The 17239-nt window shown below is 42.6% G+C and overlaps 2 protein-coding genes across 8 annotated transcripts in view; one reads left to right on the plus strand and one right to left on the minus strand.

Moving 5' to 3' along the window:
* Positions 1-2949, minus strand: part of RPS6KB1 (ribosomal protein S6 kinase B1) — a 52029-nt gene extending 49080 nt beyond the window's left edge. For 2 of the 5 annotated variants that reach the window (XM_027568369.2, XM_035724802.1), the window contains exon 1: positions 2735-2949. In XM_027568369.2, the coding sequence (XP_027424170.1) occupies positions 2735-2875 (141 nt within the window). In that variant the 5' untranslated portion in view covers positions 2876-2949. Of the gene's footprint in view, positions 1-2127; positions 2249-2734 lie in introns of all 5 variants that reach the window. The other 3 variants (XM_027568367.2, XM_027568371.2, XM_027568370.1) reach the window with 2 other exon arrangements.
* A 175-nt stretch (positions 2950-3124) lies between these two features.
* Positions 3125-17239, plus strand: part of TUBD1 (tubulin delta 1) — a 29124-nt gene continuing 15009 nt past the window's right edge. Inside the window, exons 1-6 of one of the 3 annotated variants that reach the window (XM_027568560.1) lie at positions 3125-3361; positions 4187-4402; positions 7518-7665; positions 8454-8670; positions 9541-9772; positions 16805-16969. In XM_027568560.1, coding sequence (XP_027424361.1) covers positions 4231-4402; positions 7518-7665; positions 8454-8670; positions 9541-9772; positions 16805-16969 — 934 coding nt within the window. In that variant the 5' untranslated portion in view covers positions 3125-3361; positions 4187-4230. Of the gene's footprint in view, positions 3370-4186; positions 4403-7517; positions 7666-8453; positions 8671-9540; positions 9773-16804; positions 16970-17239 lie in introns of those variants that run through there. The other 2 variants (XM_027568559.1, XM_027568561.1) reach the window with 2 other exon arrangements.

Raw genomic sequence — 17239 nt, forward strand, 5'->3', positions numbered from 1 at the left:
TTTAATATAGTCCTTTGAGGTATTCAATCAGGGTCCTTTCTTAGGTAACGTTCAGCTTTATCCATAAATGCATTCATTTACTGTCCTCATCCTTTACTCACTGAAGAATTAATTATGATGTATAAATACATATATTTCCTGATATAAATTTAGTCAGTGTAACATATCTAAAAAGGCACGTATCTCTGAATAGGACCAATAATTTTAAAAATCCTACCGTTTCAAAAATGCAGCACCTCTGGTATAACTGCATTTATTAAGTCTCTAGGCATAGATGAGGGTAAACTTGAATGGTTCCTTGGCAATGAGTAACACTGACAAGTTGTATTTCCATGAACTAGCTAACTGCTTAATATGCAAGAATATCTTAAGTATTTTATATACCTTATCTCACATAATCCTCATTTGACAGAAAAGAAAAAAATGTCAGAATAAGCAATTTATTCTAAATCACAGTCAGTGACAATGCCTGGAGGGATCTGAATTAACTTCTGAACCACCACAGAGGTACAATATAAACAAGACTAGTAAATGCAATGAAGAAGCTATGCAATGAAGCCTGCAGGCTGGAGTCAGAAGACATTACTAGTTAACTAGTTATCTACGTGGTCTTGGGCAATCACCTCTCTGGTTTATGCCTCCATTTCCTTACTATGCGATGAAGAAGTGGGGCTACTCAGATATGCACCAATGTTTTTAAAAGTTTGTGTACTAAATGTTGCATATTCACAAATAGCCAGATTTTCAAGAATCTAAACTTCTCTTGTTTTTCAAAAATTTTAAATTGTGTTTTAGAGAAACCTGGGTGTCACTAAATTTCCTCAGGTGGCCAACCCAATCCCATCCTCAACTCTTTTCGCTTGTCCACCTTGAGGAACCTCTTAGAATAACACACCCAAAAGAAATATTTTCAACTCCAAAAGCATTGCAAAGTAAGATATATTTTGCTGAAGGCTCTTCCTCAAAATCCTCTTTACCTCTGCTTTTTCTCCAAAGTTCCCCTCCCCAGGATAGTGGTCATGTTTCTTTCTCCTTCATATTTCTACCAATTTCTCTGACCTCCTCTTCCACACTCTCTCAAAAACCTGTTTGCTTGTACCCAGCAAAATGAACGTACAGAGGTAGGCCAAAATACATCTCAAGGAGGTCCCAATTCATAACAGAAATCTTAACACAGTGTTTTACTTCCAATTGCTTTAACGTCTCCTGAATTATCCAGTTTTCTCCCCTGCCCTGCTCCAAAGCCACTGCCATATGGAGCCAATATAATTAATGAAAGTATGCAATACATAGTGAAAGTAATTCCATATTCGTTTCAAATTGTATGGAGTGTAACCGGTATTCGAATAAGAGGCTAACTGGAATTCCGTAGGCAAACATACTAAAAAGTACACATCTCAATACCCACCTTACAAACTGTGATTTTTATTAGACTTATTTGATTATGAAAAGAACAATATTATTTCAGCCCACTTAGTTTCTTACAATGTTCAAAGCTCTTTATTTATAGCATCTAGATTTTTTGGCAACAAGCAGGGCACAACTTACTTTCCAGAAGAGGAAAATCAGGTGAGGAAAAGGGGAGCCCCTTACATAGAGCAAACATCTGACACCAGTCCTTAACTCATGTACTCACCTAGACAGTGGGATTTAAAATCTAAATTATCATGAGGTTATCACGGATGATCATTTGCCCAGAATCAGTGATATAGTATGACAACAGTATTTTTGAACTTCAAGTGCAATTTGTGATTTTTCAATACATTTATCTTGAAAAAAGAATGATATTCCATAAAGAGTAACAAACTATTAAGACAGCAAAGGTAAAACCAAACTATGCATTAGGAAAAAACAATTCTAAATTTAGTACCCTAAATTACAGCAAGGAAAGCCCTCGCACCACCATTCACAAGTCTCAGTTCAAGCAATTTATTTTTGGCAAGCCAAATCACAGCTGTCAACGCTGGTTTTTTCCACCCCCAAATTACACAAAGTATTTTGAAAAAATGCAGACATCTTCAACTAGGGGAAAAGTTACAAATGCCGTGTGTCGTTATAAATGTTTAAAAAAAAAAAAAGTCACACGGAAGGGGGGGGTTAAAAAAAAAAAAAAGCAAACAAACAAACCCTGGAAGATGCAGCAGAGCCCCCTTGCTCCCGAAATAAAACTCCTGGTGGCTGTAACAGCAGCGGCAGCGCTACTCCCGACAGAAGTTTTCAGCTGTCACTTCTAACAGCTGAGCGCTTCCTAGGAGAGAAGCGACAGGCCGAGAAGAGAGGTGGTTGTGGGAGGTCTGAAGATTTAATACTTGAAATCTTACACTCGAAGGGAAACCCTTCAGCACTTCACCTGCACTTAAGGGACACCCAGAAAGAGTAGTCCCCCTCCCCCCAACATGCGCTTACACCACTCGCGCCCCGCCACACTCAAGTTCAGCAGCTCGAGGAATCGACCACTCGCCCTTTCTCGTCCCCTCCACAAATAGACTGCTCCGGGCTGCGCTGATCTGGGGCTACCGGCGCGACCTGCACCTGCGAGCCCCGAAGCGGCCTCACACCTAGGGCCAGGTCCGCCCCGCCCGCTCCCCTGCCTCGGACCGCGCGGCCCCTAGCTCCTCCTGGAGACTACTCGCGCCCCCCCGGGTCTCCGCGCTCACCGACGCCCTGGGCTTCCAGGGCCCGCGCCGCCGCCCCGGCCCTGTCACCTCGGGCCCCCCGGGACCCCGGGCCTCACCCCCTCCTCCAGCTCATCCTCAGAGCCCGCGTCCTCTGGCTGGTCCAGGTCTATGTCAAACACTCCTGCCATGTCCTCAGCTTCCCTGTCTCGGAAGTCCGGCGCTGGGTAAAAGCCGTCCCGCCTCCGTCGTCGCCTCATGGGCCCGGACCCGCCGCAGGCACCGCCGCTGCTGCCGCCATCACCGGCTGCTTGGGCTCAGTGCGTCTGCGCCTAAGCCCTAGACTGGCTCCTCAAGTTCAGCGCTAGAGCATGCGTACAAGGTTCTGTGAAGCCAAACTGTGGGCAATGAACATGCGTAGAGCTATCGCCTGGAGCCAGGTACTGGCAGAAACATGCGCAGAACTCCAGCCGAAGCCTCTTAGGTAGCTAGATCGTGCGCATTCTCGGCTAAAGCTTTTGATGGACAATGAGCATGCGTACCTTGTCTGAAGTTGATAAATTGAAATTGAACATGCGTAATTAACCTTTCTGAATAGAAAAAAAAAACACAACAAAACTCTTCGTTTGTGAACATGCGCAATTCGTTCTCCGTAGCTTTTTTTTTTTTTAAATCGAAAGTGAGCACGCGCATAATGAGAGGGTTGGCCCTCTGAAGTTTGAACAGAACGGAAACGGCTGGTTCTGGTCTGTCCGTGAGTGGGGTTTATGGAGCTCCTGGGACTGGTGGGGAAAGGGAGAAACTTGGTTTTGCTATTCTATTTCGGTGGTGTTGCGAAAGTCACATAACCTTTCAGAGTCTCAGTTTCCTTATCTATTAAATGAGAATACCTAGTTTGCAGGGTTGTTTGAAAATTTTAAGTACGGTCCGGCTCGAAAGCCCCTGCTCTTTCCAGTGCTGCGAAAACCTGGTGTGAGGTCTTTACCAAAAATTGTCTCTTTTCATTGTTAAAAATAGTGAAGACTTGCTCTCCTGTTTCATCTAGTCCTCTCTTTCCAAGCTTTGTCTTCCTTGCTGTCCAAACACAAGTCTTTCTTGTGTTATTGTAGTTACCAGGCCAGAAGGTGATTGGTAGGGAGAAAGTCATTAGTTAGAAGAGAGAAAATTAATGTTAATTAAATGTACAGTTGTTGAGCTAACTTCTGTGTTCTGTGTGTCCCTATAGTATGAAGTATGTACTAGGAATTCCTTCAACTAGCATTCATTTTGTTTTGTTTTGTTTGTTTTAAATGCATGCTTAGGGACACAGTGAATACAAATCAGATTTCAGACACTATTGAGCTGTCTGTGAATGCATTTGGGTACAGTAAATTCCAAATTCCAAAAATATGTAGAGAAAGAAAACAACTTCCTTGAATGATTAGCTCCTTAGACAACATAGCTATTTCATCTACAACACCATATATATGGCATTTTTAAATTGTTTTTTATCGATGTACATATGACATTTTATTTGTTCCTTGTTTATTAGTACTGTAGTGGTTCTCAAAGCCTATATTTTTCTATTACAGGTTGCTCGCTTTTTTGAGGGAATAGGCCTATTTTGCATCTCAGCATGTCAATAGTAACAGTGCAACTTGGTCAGTGTGGTAATCAGATTGGTTTTGAAGTATTTGATGCTCTATATACTGACTCACACTGTCCCCAGGGACTCTGCTCTAAAAGAGAGAATGAGGCATATCAAGCATCTTGCAAAGAAAGATTCTTCAGTGAGGAGGAAAATGGAGGTATGTGTGATCCATCTATATTCCTCTCCTTTATCTGACACCTCTTCAAGGCCAGGTCCTCAATCCACATGGTGTCTGAACACCATCTCTTCCCATCTTTCTAGGGAATGACTTTGCTCTCAGCCCTTTGTTTCTGTGTTAACAACCTTTGCCTCTCCAATGGCAACTTCCTGTCAGCGCAGGAGCTTGCTCAGATCTCACCCATCTAAAACCAACCAATCAAACAACCTAACGACTACAGCTTTTTTTTCTTTTCTTTTCTTTTGTTTTTTAAAGACTTATTCCCTGGGGCGCCTGGGTGGCTCAGTCGGTTAAGCATCTGCCTTCGGCTCAGGTCATAATCCCAGGCTGCTGGGATCGAGCCTGGCATCCAGCTCCCAGGTCAGCAGGGAGCCTGCTTCTCCCTCTCCCTCTGCCTGCTGCTCCCCCTGCTTGTGTTCTCTCTCTCTGTCAAATAAATAAAATCTTTAAGAAAAAAATTTTATTCCATTTTGTGTGTAGGCACTGTGCGGTGGTATAGAGTACAGAGATTTGGACTAAGCGTTGCAATTTTTTTTTAAGTAAACTCTACCCCCAGTATGGGGCTTGAACTCACAACCCCAAGATCAAGAGTCACATACTCTACCGACTGAGCCAGCCAGGCACCCCAAGCTTTTCTTTTCCTTCTTATCTCTCTACCTGCTCATCTAAGATTCTCAAACCAACTACAGTCCTGCTTTAAGCCCTACACCACCACTGAAATGCTCAAAGAAAAGTTCCTAGGGGAGTGGAGGGATGGGGTAACTGGGTGATGGACATTAAGGAGGGCATGTGATGTAATGGGGGGATGGGTTAGCCTGGTGATGGGTATTAAAGGGCACGTTCTGCGTGGAGCACTGGGTGTTATGCGCAAACAATGAATCATGGAACACTACATCAAAAACTAATGATGTAATGTATGGTGATTAACATAACAATAAAAAAATTTTTAAAAAAGGGCATGTGATGTAATGAGCACGGGGTATTATATAAGACTGATGAATCACAGACCTGTACCTCTGAAACCAATAGTACATTATATGTTAATTAAAAAAAAAAGTTCCTAGTGGAGAACCTGGGTGGCTCAGTCAGTTAAATGTCCAACTCTTTTTTTTTTTTTTAAGATTTTATTTATTTATTTGACAGAGCGAGACACAGCGAGAAAGGGAACACAAGCAGGAGGAGTGGAAGAGGGAGAAGCAGGCTTCCCACCCAGGCACCCCAAGCATCCAACTCTTGATTTCAGCTCAGGCTATGATCTCAGGGTTGTGAGATCGAGCCCCACATCAGGCTCCATGCTGGGTGTGGAGCCTGCTTAAGATTCTCTGTCTCCCTCTCCCTCTGCCTTTCCCCACCTCCTTCTCTTAAAAAAAAAGTTCCTAGTAATCTCCTAGATCCAGTGACTGTTTCTCTTTTCTCAGTTCACTTCTGTCTTGGATTTTATAACATTAACTATAAAACTCCCTCTTTATTTATTTATTTATTTTTAAAGATTTTAATTATTTGACAGAGAGAGAGAATGCACAAGCAGGGGGAGCAGCAGAGGGAGAGGGAGAAGCACGCTCCCCACAGAGCAGGGGAAGCCACGTGGGACTTGATCCCAGGACCGTGGGACCATGACCTGAGCCGAAGGCAGTCGCTCAACCAACTGAGCCACCCAGGCACCCTCAAACTCCCTCTTTAAAACTCCTCCTTATTATGCACAAACAGTGAATCATGGAACACTACATCAAAAACCAATGATGTAATGTATGGTGATTAACATAACAATAAAACATTAAAAAAATAATAAAAAATAAAACTCCTCCTTAGTCTCTGAATTTTTCTTTTCCAGTGGTTGCATCTCAGACTCTCTCTCCTCTGTCCTCCCTGGTATAGTTCTCTCTAGGCAATTTCAGTTACTCTTGTAATTTGCAACTTCTTTGACACTAGTGATTCTCAAATCTGCAGCCTAGCCTCTCTTCAAAGCTGCAGACTGATTAGTGGACGTCTCCACCTGCATCTCCATGTGTACCTCAAACTCAACATCTCCATACCCTAGGGCATTCATTAAATTTCCTTTAGAACTTGGGCTCTTACTGCCCACATACCATCAAACAATCATCTGCTGCTTAATTTACCTCCTACATATCTCTTCTCCCCTTTCCATCTTCACTGCCATTGGCTTAGTTCTGGCTCTTGTCCTCTGTCACCTGGATTGTTTCAAGACATTCCTTCTAGTTTCCCTGCCTTGATTCTTGTGTCTATCATATCTATTTTCCACACTGCTGTATTTAAAAAGTCATCTGATGGGGCCCCTGGCTGGCTCAGTTGGCAGAACATGTGACTCTTGATCTCAGGGTTGTGAGTTCAAGCCCCACATTGGGTGTAGATATTACTTAAAAAATAAATTGAAGGGATGCCTGGGTGACCCAGTCATTAAGCATCTGCTTTCGGCTCAGGTCATGATGCCTGGTCCTGGGATCAAATCCCGCATCAGGCTCTGTGCTCAGCAGGGAGCCTGCTTCTCCCTCTGCCTGCTGCTCCCCCTGCTTGTACTCTCGCTCGCTTGCTCTCTCTCTGACAAATTAAAATCTTTAAAAATTAATTAGTTAAAAAGTCATGAAAATTCCTCACTTGCTTGAACATTTTCAGTAGTTTCACATTATCTTATAAATAAATTTTTAAGCTTTTTAGCACTCCATACCAGGACTTCCAAGGTTTGAGCCTGGCCTGCTTTGGGTCGTACCACATCATACTGCGATTTAAGTTTTATCTCTTCCACTAGTGCTTCTAGGGCTAGATTGATGTTGTCTTCATCTCTGTGTTCCCAGCACAGTGCTTGGCACATTGTAAGCTCTCAGTAGATGTTTGTAGACCTGACCCAGGGATCATTTTAGCCCACACTGATTCATTCTACTTAGTAGAATGCCAGGCATTATGAACCATCTGCATATACCTGCTGCTGCCCACCTTAATTTCTAAGCAGTATGACAGATCTTTCTATCCTTAACCTTTGGATTTTTTTTTTTTTTTTTGGACCTAGAAATTTGTGCTCTGAAATAACCCAAATAAGACATATGAAATATTTTTCTTTTGGTCTTTTTCCTCTCTCTAGTTCCAGTTGCCCGGGCTGTCCTTGTTGATATGGAACCTAAAGTTACCAATCAAACACTATCAAAGGCTGCCCAGTCTGGCCGATGGAAATATGGCCAGCATTCGTGCTTCTGTCAAAAACAAGGTTCTGGAAACAACTGGGCATATGGGTAAGAGTAATTCCTCATGATTTTGGTTTAGACACAGCTGCCTGGACAGCATAGTTACAGCCGCATCGTTGATATACCAAGCACATAATCCTGAAATTGCTATTTTAAAATTTAGAGAGTGACTTCACCCGGTAGAAACTCTTCATTCTATCTCATGTATGTCTCTGCTTCAGGTCCAGGTAATGATAAAACCAAGGATCTCTTGCTGTAGGGTTTTCCACTTCATCACTGTCGTTCCACCAACTAACTTATTATCAAAACAATATCTTTATCTGGCAGGTATTCCAGCTAATAGGGAACACAACAAGGCAGTAGTATGTCCTGGGGTTCTTTGGAAAATTCTGATGCCTGGGTCTTACTTCAGAAGTTCTGATTTAATTGGTTTAGGAAGAAGCCCAGGTATTGGGATTTTTTTAAAACTCGCCTCGGTAATTCTAATTAGCAAAGTTTGAGAACTACTGCTTTAGGAGTATTATTATGAATATTGAATATTATTTTGTACCATAAGCTTGCAGAACTACCTGGTAACTGAAGTCTTCAGCTACAGGAATGGCCTATAAAAGAGAATTTTTTTGTACCCAGTAAATTCACTCTCCCCACAGTCCTATTCACCTGTTCAATATATTTAACGTGTATGTTTTAAATTTTATCAGGGCACTTGTACCTTTCATGAGAGCTAGTTCACATCCCTGGGTTTTAAAAAACCTTCTCTATCCTATATCTTCCTCTCTTGCCTCTTTCTGAGTATATTGAAAGGTGTTTGTATTTGTTTCTTTTGTGTTGCATAGTTACTCTGTTCATGGACCCAGGCATGAAGAATCTATAATGAACCTAATCCAGAAGGAAGTGGAGAAATGTGACTCTTTGAGTGGTTTTTTCATCATAATGAGTATGGCTGGGGGCACAGGATCAGGGCTAGGAGCCTTTGTTACACAGAATTTACAAGATCAGTACTCAAACTCTTTGAAAATGAATCAGATTATATGGCCTTATGGAACTGGTGAGGTATGAACATATTAATTGAAAATTTTTATATTTTGGGGGCTCCTGGCTGGCTCGGTTGGAAAAGATGTGACTCTTGATCTTAGGGTTGTAAGTTCAAGCCCCACATGGGGTGTAGAGATTACTTAAAGCTTAAAAAAAAAAATTTTGTATTTTGTATTCTTTGAAGTGAAATAAATATGGGTAAAAGATTGATCTCACCCTTTCTTTGGAAATGTCAAGTTACTACATCAGGAGTCATTCATTATATAATATAGTACTTCTGTGAACAATTCATTTAACTTTGCTTAAACTTTTCTAAACGAATGAGGTGTCCTTGTAAAAAATTCCAAAGGAGACAATTGTGCATCTTCTCTCAGGAACCCATTCCTGGGTTAGTCCCTGTGACTACAGTATGTAAAGGAGGGACCTTAACCTCCTGTTGGGGTTCATCATGCCATTGCCAACCTTCAAAGAATTTTCCTTTCTTTCCATTGAGAGGAAATGTCTATATAGGTCAATTTCCTGTTGATCAGCCTTGTAAGAGAAATAATAAAATGGAGATGAGTTAAGTCACTGTAGGAAATGCTGTAGGAAGAAAGTGTGATAGTAGTAATCACTGTTTTTTAGCCCTTACAAACAGCAGGACACTGTTCTAAGTGCTTTACTTGCATTCTATCATTAATCCTTACAACTCTAGGAGCTGGTATAATTACTGTCCCTGCTGTACAAGTGAGAAAACTGAGGCTTGGAAAGATTACATAACTTGTCCAAGATCATAGAACTAGAAAGTGCAGAGCTGGGATTTGAACCCAGGCAGGACGCCCTTCAAATCTACCCCCTTAACCACTCTTTTTCCTTGCCTTTCTTTTTTTCTGACCTTTTTCTCTCCAGGTTATTGTCCAGAACTACAACTCCATTTTGACTCTTTCTCACTTGTACCGATCTTCAGATGCCCTCCTTGTTCATGAAAATGATGCTCTTCATAAGATCTGTGCGAAACTGATGAACATCAAGCAGATCTCCTTTAGTGATATAAACCAAGTCCTTGCACATCAGTTGGGAAGCGTGTTCCAGCCTACGTATTCTGTGGAAGGCTCATGTCACTACAGAAGAAATCCATTAGGTATTTGTCCTCTTCTATGTAATTTGTAGGAAAGTCTTATGTTCTGAAAGTCTCAAAGTTACTCCCCACTGGCTCTTCCTCTCTGTCTGAGGATACACTCAGTTTTCCCTCCTCTCAAAAACTTCCTAAAGAGCTACCTCACTCTCCAACTGTCTTATTGAAGTTTTGAGAAGTTACTAAATTTCTGAAGAGTGGTGATACCCACTGACTCCATTCATCAGGATCCTTTCTCTTCTTTTTTTTTTTTAACAGCAACTTTGACATGTAATTCACATACCATACAATTCACTCATTTAAAGTATACGATTCCATTTTTAGCATATTCACAGAGTTGTACAACCATCATTCTCATCACCCCATAAAGAAATCCATCATTCTTTTTTCAGCTTGTCACGTGGTGCCTTATCAATTCAAACCATCTAGATGCAAATAACTCCATAATCTATACCCTCCTCAGTCCTAATCTCCTTCCCAAATAGTTGCCCATCCCAATTCTCTTAATTGCCTTCTGCTTCTTTAAATTTAGATTGTTCTGAATGGATCCATCTTTTTTTCCTTCCCTCTCTCTCCAGCTCCCTCTTCCTTAATTTCTAACACCTGGATTTCTCCCACGGTCCTCATATCTCATCAGTGTGTTCAGACCTATTGGTGCCATCTCTGCCATCTGCCTGCATTCTTCCCCCTCCTTCTCTGTCTGTCTGACATTGGTTCACGGTGTCAGTATCTCTCAACTAATACTGCATACTTTCCCTAAATACAAAGTAAACTAGCCTCTTTCTATTTTCTCTCTCTCTCTCTCTCTCTCTCTCTCTCTCTCATAAAAACAGAGCTTACATCAAGTTGACATTCCTGTCTTAAGGTGGTCCTAACCCTGCATTCCTTCCTGTTGCCTGTCTCTTACCCCTGCAGTCCATCTTGCACACTGACTGCAAAAGAGCCTTCCTAATGCACAGGTCTAATTCTTGTACTCTCCTGTTCATCCTCTGGCCACATTTGTCAGAATTCCTTATCCTGGCCTCCACATTATGCCCTGAACCCTAACTTTCTAGCTTCATTACCTCCCGCCTCCTCTGCATGGATCCCCACCTACTTTTCATCCTGTCTCCACTGTCTTCCTTCAGTCTGGTACTTTCCAGCCCTGATCCCTTTGCTCAGTGTTCCTTCTCCTTAGTAACTGCTTCCTCCTTCCCTTCTTCACCTCTACTGAAACCTTAACTCATCCTTCAGTGTCCAATTCAAGTGATAATTTTTCTATAAAGCTTTCCTACTGAGGCCTTTATCTAAAATAGTCCTCGGGCGCCTGGGTGGCTCAGATGGTTAAGCATCTGCCTTCAGCTCAGGTCATGATCCCGGGGTCCTGGGATCGAGTCCCGCATCGGGCTCCCTGCTCCTTGGGAGCCTGCTTCTCCCTCTGCCTCTCTCTCTCTCTCTCTTTGTCTCTCATGAATAAATAAATAAAAAGTTTAAAAAATAAATAAATAAAATAAAATAGCCTTCTTTTCTCTAAACTTTAAGGCATTCTCTGTCTCTTTTATGTTACCTAATATTTTTTACTTTTATTATTTCTTTAAGTGTGTTTGCTTACCTTTAACAGTAACAGGTAGGGACATCTGGGTGGCTCAGTCAGTTAAGTGTATGCCTTCGGCTCAAGTCATGATCCCAGGGTGCTAGGATCGAGTCCCACATCAGGCTCCTTGCTCAGCAGGGAGCCTGCTTCTCCCTCTGCCTGATGCTCCCCCTGCTTGTGCGCCCTTTCCTCTGACAAATAAATTAAATCTTAAAAAAAAAAAAAACAACTTTAAAAGTAACATGGGTGCTTGGGTGGCTCAGTCAGTTGAGCATCTGCCTTCAGCTTGGGTCATGATCTCAGTGTCCTGGGATCGAGTCCTGCATTGGGCTCCCTGATCAGCAGGGAGTCTGCTTCTCCCTCTCCCTCTGCTGCTCTCCCTGCTCTTGATCTCCCTACTTGTGCTCTCTCGTTCATGCTGTCCCTCTCAAATGAATGTATAAAATCTTCTAAAAAAAATTTAAAAATTAAAAAAAAGTAGCACACACACACACCCCTATTCAAAGAGTGCAAAAGCGGGGGCACCTGGGTGGCTCCGTCGTTGAGTATCTGCCTTTGGCTCAGGTCATGATCCCAGGGTTCTGGGATCGAGCCCCGCATCAGGCTCCCTGCTCGGCGGGAAGCCTGCTTCTCCCTCTGCCCACTCCCCCTGCTTGTGTTCCCTCTCTCGCTGTGTCTCTCTGTCAAATAAATAAATCTGTAAAAAAAAAAACAACAAAAAAAAACAGTGCAAAAGAGTATGCAATCAAAAGTTAGTGTCCTCCTCACCCTTTCCCAGATGTTACCACTGTCACTAATACCATGCATTTCCTTAGAAAGGGATTCTGTCATGTGCATATTACGTAGTCCCACTCATTTGCAGCTTCCTTGGAGACCTGTATCTTGTTAATTTCTCTGCATGTCATAGCACTTACCATGTTGCACATCTGTTCACTCAACCAATATTTATTGACTTCCTGCTATGTGCCAGTCACTATGCTAAATGTCGGGGATCCAGTGGGAGCCAATGCAGACATTGTGTTCACTGTGAAATGGGAAGGAGAGACATTAAACAAATAAATTACACCAAGAACATATAATTAAAAACTGAGTGGGGCGCCTGGGTGGCTCAGTCATTGAGCGTCTGCCTTTGGCTCAGGTCATGATCCCAGGGTCCTGGGATCGAGCCCCACATCGGGCTCCCTGCTCCGCGGGAAGCCTGCTTCTCCCTCTCCCACTCCCCCTGCTTGTGTTCCCTCTCTCACTGTGTCTCTCTCTGTCAAATAAATAAATAAAATCTTAAGAAAAAAAAACAAAACTGAGTGAAGTGCTCTGAAGGAACGAAGTACAGTTTCAGGAGAATGTGTCACTAAGGAATCAGACTTAGGCTGCAGGGGCAGAGAAGGCTGCCCTGAGGAAATAACACTTGAGCCGAGAGCTGGATAAGGACTTGGACATGACTTAGCCAAGGGAGGGAGGAGATAGTAGCACGTGCAGAGGGAATAGCACGAGCAAAGGCCTTGCAGCAGAGGGAAGCGTGGCACATCAAAAGAGAGAAATCCAGTGGCGCTGGAGTGCAGAGAATGGGGTGGGGGCAGCCTGAAACCTGAGGTTAACGTGGTGAGCAGGGGCAGGACTTGCAGGTCCTTGTAAGCTGTTTAGAGGCCTTCCTCATCACCCAAAGAAACAGGGAAAACTGCTGAACAATTTTAAGCAGGTTAGTGACATAATCACTTTTACTTTTGAAAAATCCACTGGACTGCCTATGGATAGCTGATTGGAGGTTGAGTCTGCAGGCTTGTCTAGTGATTCCTCACTGGACCTCACTGAGAAAATAAAGGCACTTAGTCACACAGGAGCTCTCTTGACTCCCCCACCACGTTTGCAAACCTTACTGTACTGTCTGGACTCACCTTTGCACTTCACCTGGTATTACAGTGGGAGAAGTGTCCTGCTCCTATTAAAGGCCGATCTCTCACTTGGCTTCTGTGTCCCAATTCCTCTCCTTTCTCAGGGACTTAATTCCTCACTCATCTCTTGTCCTCCATGCCTCTTTCCTGGATTACTGCCATTAACAACTCTGCATCTCTCACACTGAAAATACCCTCCTTTGACCTCACCTCTAGTGACTGAACCTATTTCTCTGTTATTCTTTAGAACAACGCAAGGGTGTCTGCCCTTGTTGTCCTCCGCTCCTCTTCATCTCTTTACTCTTCAGCCCACTCTGCTCTAGTTTATCCACCCCCCACTTTTCTGAAATTGCTTTTTACAAGTCACAAGTATGTCCACATTGCCAAATTCAGTGGACACTTTGCTCGTTTCCATCAACCTGTCAGTAGAATTTGGCATGGCTGACCTTTGGTCTTCCAAATCTTCTCTTTGTCTTTTGTGACAGCCCTCTCCTGATTTTCCTTCTATCTCAGTGACTACTCCTTTTATTTCCTTCTTTTCTCCTCTTTCGGCTCCTCTCCCAAGCTCTAAATGCTGGTCTTGGACCCTCTCCCTGATAACTGGCCCACTTTCATGGCTCTAAACACCATCTGTATTCTCCAGCCTGCTGGTTTATCTCCAACTCTGACCAATTCCCTTAGCTCCAGATTTCTATGTCCAGAAGCCTTCATGTATGACATCTGTATGTACACATTTCACCGACATCCCAAACATAATGTGTCAGAAACAGCTTTCTCCCAGAAGCTTGTTTCTTTCTCACTCCCTCAGTTGCTCAGTTTTAAAATCTTAGGTCCAGGGCTCCATGGAGCCTACAGGGAAAAAAAAAAAAAGATTCTAAAATCTTAGGTCCAGCTTTCTTACAGTGAAGTCTACCGTTGCCTCAATTGTATGTGATCCAGCTTCTGTCTTCCAGGTTCCCTTCTTTCCTGCCATTCTTCCCGTTCAGGGGCACAGCCTCGGGGGCCTCTGTACTCATCATACAGCCCAGCTCATTCTCACCAGGAGGTCTGTTCTTGCTGTCCTCATCAACTTCCTATTCCCTCTATCAGGAATATTCTCCTGGCCATTTCCCATTCATCTTCCCAGTCTCAGGTCGCTGTTACCTCCTTAAAATGGCCTTCCATGATGATCCTATTTGAGGAGTGTCTATAATATCATCCCATTTGTTCTCTTCCCAGCACTTATCACTCTCTGACATTGTTTTTGTTCACTTATTACCATTTTTATTCTTTGTTTCTAACCACCCGAATAGAGGCTCTGTGAAGGCAAGGCCTTGCTCACCACCATGTCCCCTGTCCTCAGAACAGTGCCTCTCATATAATAGGTCCTTGCTAAAGGGGACTAAACAAATGGAGCTAATGAGGATGGATTTGAAAGCAATTGGGGGTGGGGTAAAGTGCACAGGACTAGGTGATGGATTGGATCTGGAAAATGACAGAAAGGGAGGTATAGAGCAGAATTCATGAGGCCCTGGTTTGCATTACAGTATAAATTGTAGTGCTGTTCACGAGCGCTGGGAACGCTGAAAAAGGATGTGGTTTGTGGGTCACAGTACAGGGCAAGGAAAGAGGTGGATCTTAGATGTGTTGAGTGTGAGGTGCTTTTGCCATATCGTAATGGAAATGTCATGTGAGGAGTTGGCTGGAGGGCAGCTAACCTGGTCTTCCCACTTCAACCTTTGCCAACCGACAGCCTTTCCTTAAGTATAGCAGCCAGACTGAACTCTGACTTTACTTGTCTAAAAGGTTAAATCCTGTTAGATCCTGTTACTCTCCTACTCAGAACCTTCAAGGGGTTTCCCGTCTCACCCAGAGTTAAAGCCAAACTCCTTGGAGTCACATGTAAGGCTTTGCTCTGTCTGGTTTCCCACTGCTTTGTTGACCTTATATCCTGCTACTCACTCTCTTCCAGCCACATTGGCCTCCATGCCGTTTCTCAGGTATGACTGCCATGTTCCAGAGTCTCTGCACTAGATGACCTCAGATATCCACATGGTTCCACTCAAGTGTTTGAGGAGATGGCATCTTTACGACAAAGCATCAGCATTAGTGGGCAGCAGTTTGGCATCTAAATTCTGTGGGGTCCCATCTGTGAGATGGGGCGACTTGCTACATCTGTGCTCTGACAGGCACAGAGAACATGAGGAGGATAGTCTAAGACTGGGTTTTTACTAGAAAGATCTGATGAAGAGAAAAGGGCAAGTAGCTGGTTTGGAGAGAAGTGAAGCAAGGGGAAGACTAATGGACTGAGAAGTCAGGAAGTCCATGGGTTAGTTAGTCTTAGTCCATTTAGGCTGCTATAACAAAAGTGCTGTATACTAGGTGACTTATAAACAACAGAAATTTATTTCTCGTGGTTCTGGAGGCTGGGAAGTCCAAGAGCGAGGCACCAGTAGTAGTGTCTGGTCAGGGCCTGCTTCCTGGTTCTCAGATGGCTGCCTTCTCACCATGTCCTCACACAGTAGGAAGGGCTAGAGAGCTTGGTAGGGCCCCTTTTATAAGGACACTAATCCCATTCAGGAGGGCTCCACCCTTACCATACCATCACCTCGGGGGTTAGGATTTCAGTGTACGAATTTGAGGGGGGAACAAACCTTCAGTCCAAAATAGGGTCTCAACAGGTCCCAGAATGGTTAAAATGAGAGTGGATGAACAAGAAGGCTGGAGGGAAAAGTAGACTGTGACAATAATTCCTGTATTAGTGCTCAGGCTATATCTGTTGACTGTTATTTGTTTATTTATGCTGTGCAATAGAATTCAGCTCTAGGTATTTTGCAGAAAAGGGTTTTTATGTTTAGAGGAAACTCCATTAGCCATAAGATCAATTTGTGCAGCACTTCGTAGATGTTTCTGTCAAAATCTGTTCTTTTCCTCAGGACATACGATATGGGTTTGTACTGTTATAAAATTTACATTTCATGCTGTTATAGTAATATATTTTTCTCTCTCCTCTAGTTTTTTCTATAAATATACAAAACAGCTCTGAATGCAAAACAAATTAGCCTTTCTCCATAATCCTGTTTCATTACAAATACAAGTTTCTAAAGATAGGCATATTCCTGTCTTCAGGAATCACTGATCTTGTCTTTTTTTCCTAGTAGAGTTTGATTTAAAAGGTTCTGATTACCATTTAACTAGGTAAAATAAATAACAGATCTACGAAAATTTTTAAAGGAATGTTTAGTGAATATAAAATGATGATAAAAGCATAGCTGCTCTCATGCTTACTTTATTTTCCTGGGGTATAGCTAAATATTTCATTCATGTTTCCAGTTTCTTAGCTTCTAAATTCTTGTTTCCTTTTTGGCAAAGTGTCTTTTCTCACTCGTGCTAAAATAGGTGCCAAAATATGTGATCTGAAATAGACATTGTCTCTGAAATTCTATTTTTCTATTTATGTTTTTAAATTTAAGCAATTCTGGCCTTGGAGGAGAAAACATGTTTGGCCCCTAAAACCATCAAACCACAGTTGTGTATGGGCCAATGGAAACGTAATGGAATTTAAAAGTTTAGTTCAGATTTTTTTTTTCTTTACAGGAGACTTAATGGAGAATTTAGTTCCCCATCCTGAATTCAAGATGCTGGGTATTCGTAACATTCCTCAAATGTCTGAGAACTCACTGGCATACAGCACATTTACTTGGGCTGGCCTCCTCAAACATCTGAGACAGATGCTCATTTCTAATTCAAAAATGGAAGAAGGTAAAGGGTATTTTAAAAATATGCAGGCCACAAGCTGGGAAAAGTGCCTGTACTAGAATTCTCAATTTAAACTTGCTTGGCCAGTTGAAATAATGGTACCTTCTTCTGGTCAGGGAGGCTCCTAGAGAAACTCACCAGGACATCCCAGGAGGGTTCCTTAATCACTTCACAGTTTCATTTCCCAAAAATGAAAAAAAATTTCAGAGGAGCGTGACATTTTTTTTTTAAGGTTATTTATTTATTTATTTATTTTTAGTAATCTCTACACCC

The sequence above is a fragment of the Zalophus californianus genome, chromosome 16, assembly GCF_009762305.2.
Source record: "Zalophus californianus isolate mZalCal1 chromosome 16, mZalCal1.pri.v2, whole genome shotgun sequence".
In the NCBI taxonomy this organism is placed as follows: Eukaryota; Metazoa; Chordata; class Mammalia; order Carnivora; family Otariidae; genus Zalophus; species Zalophus californianus.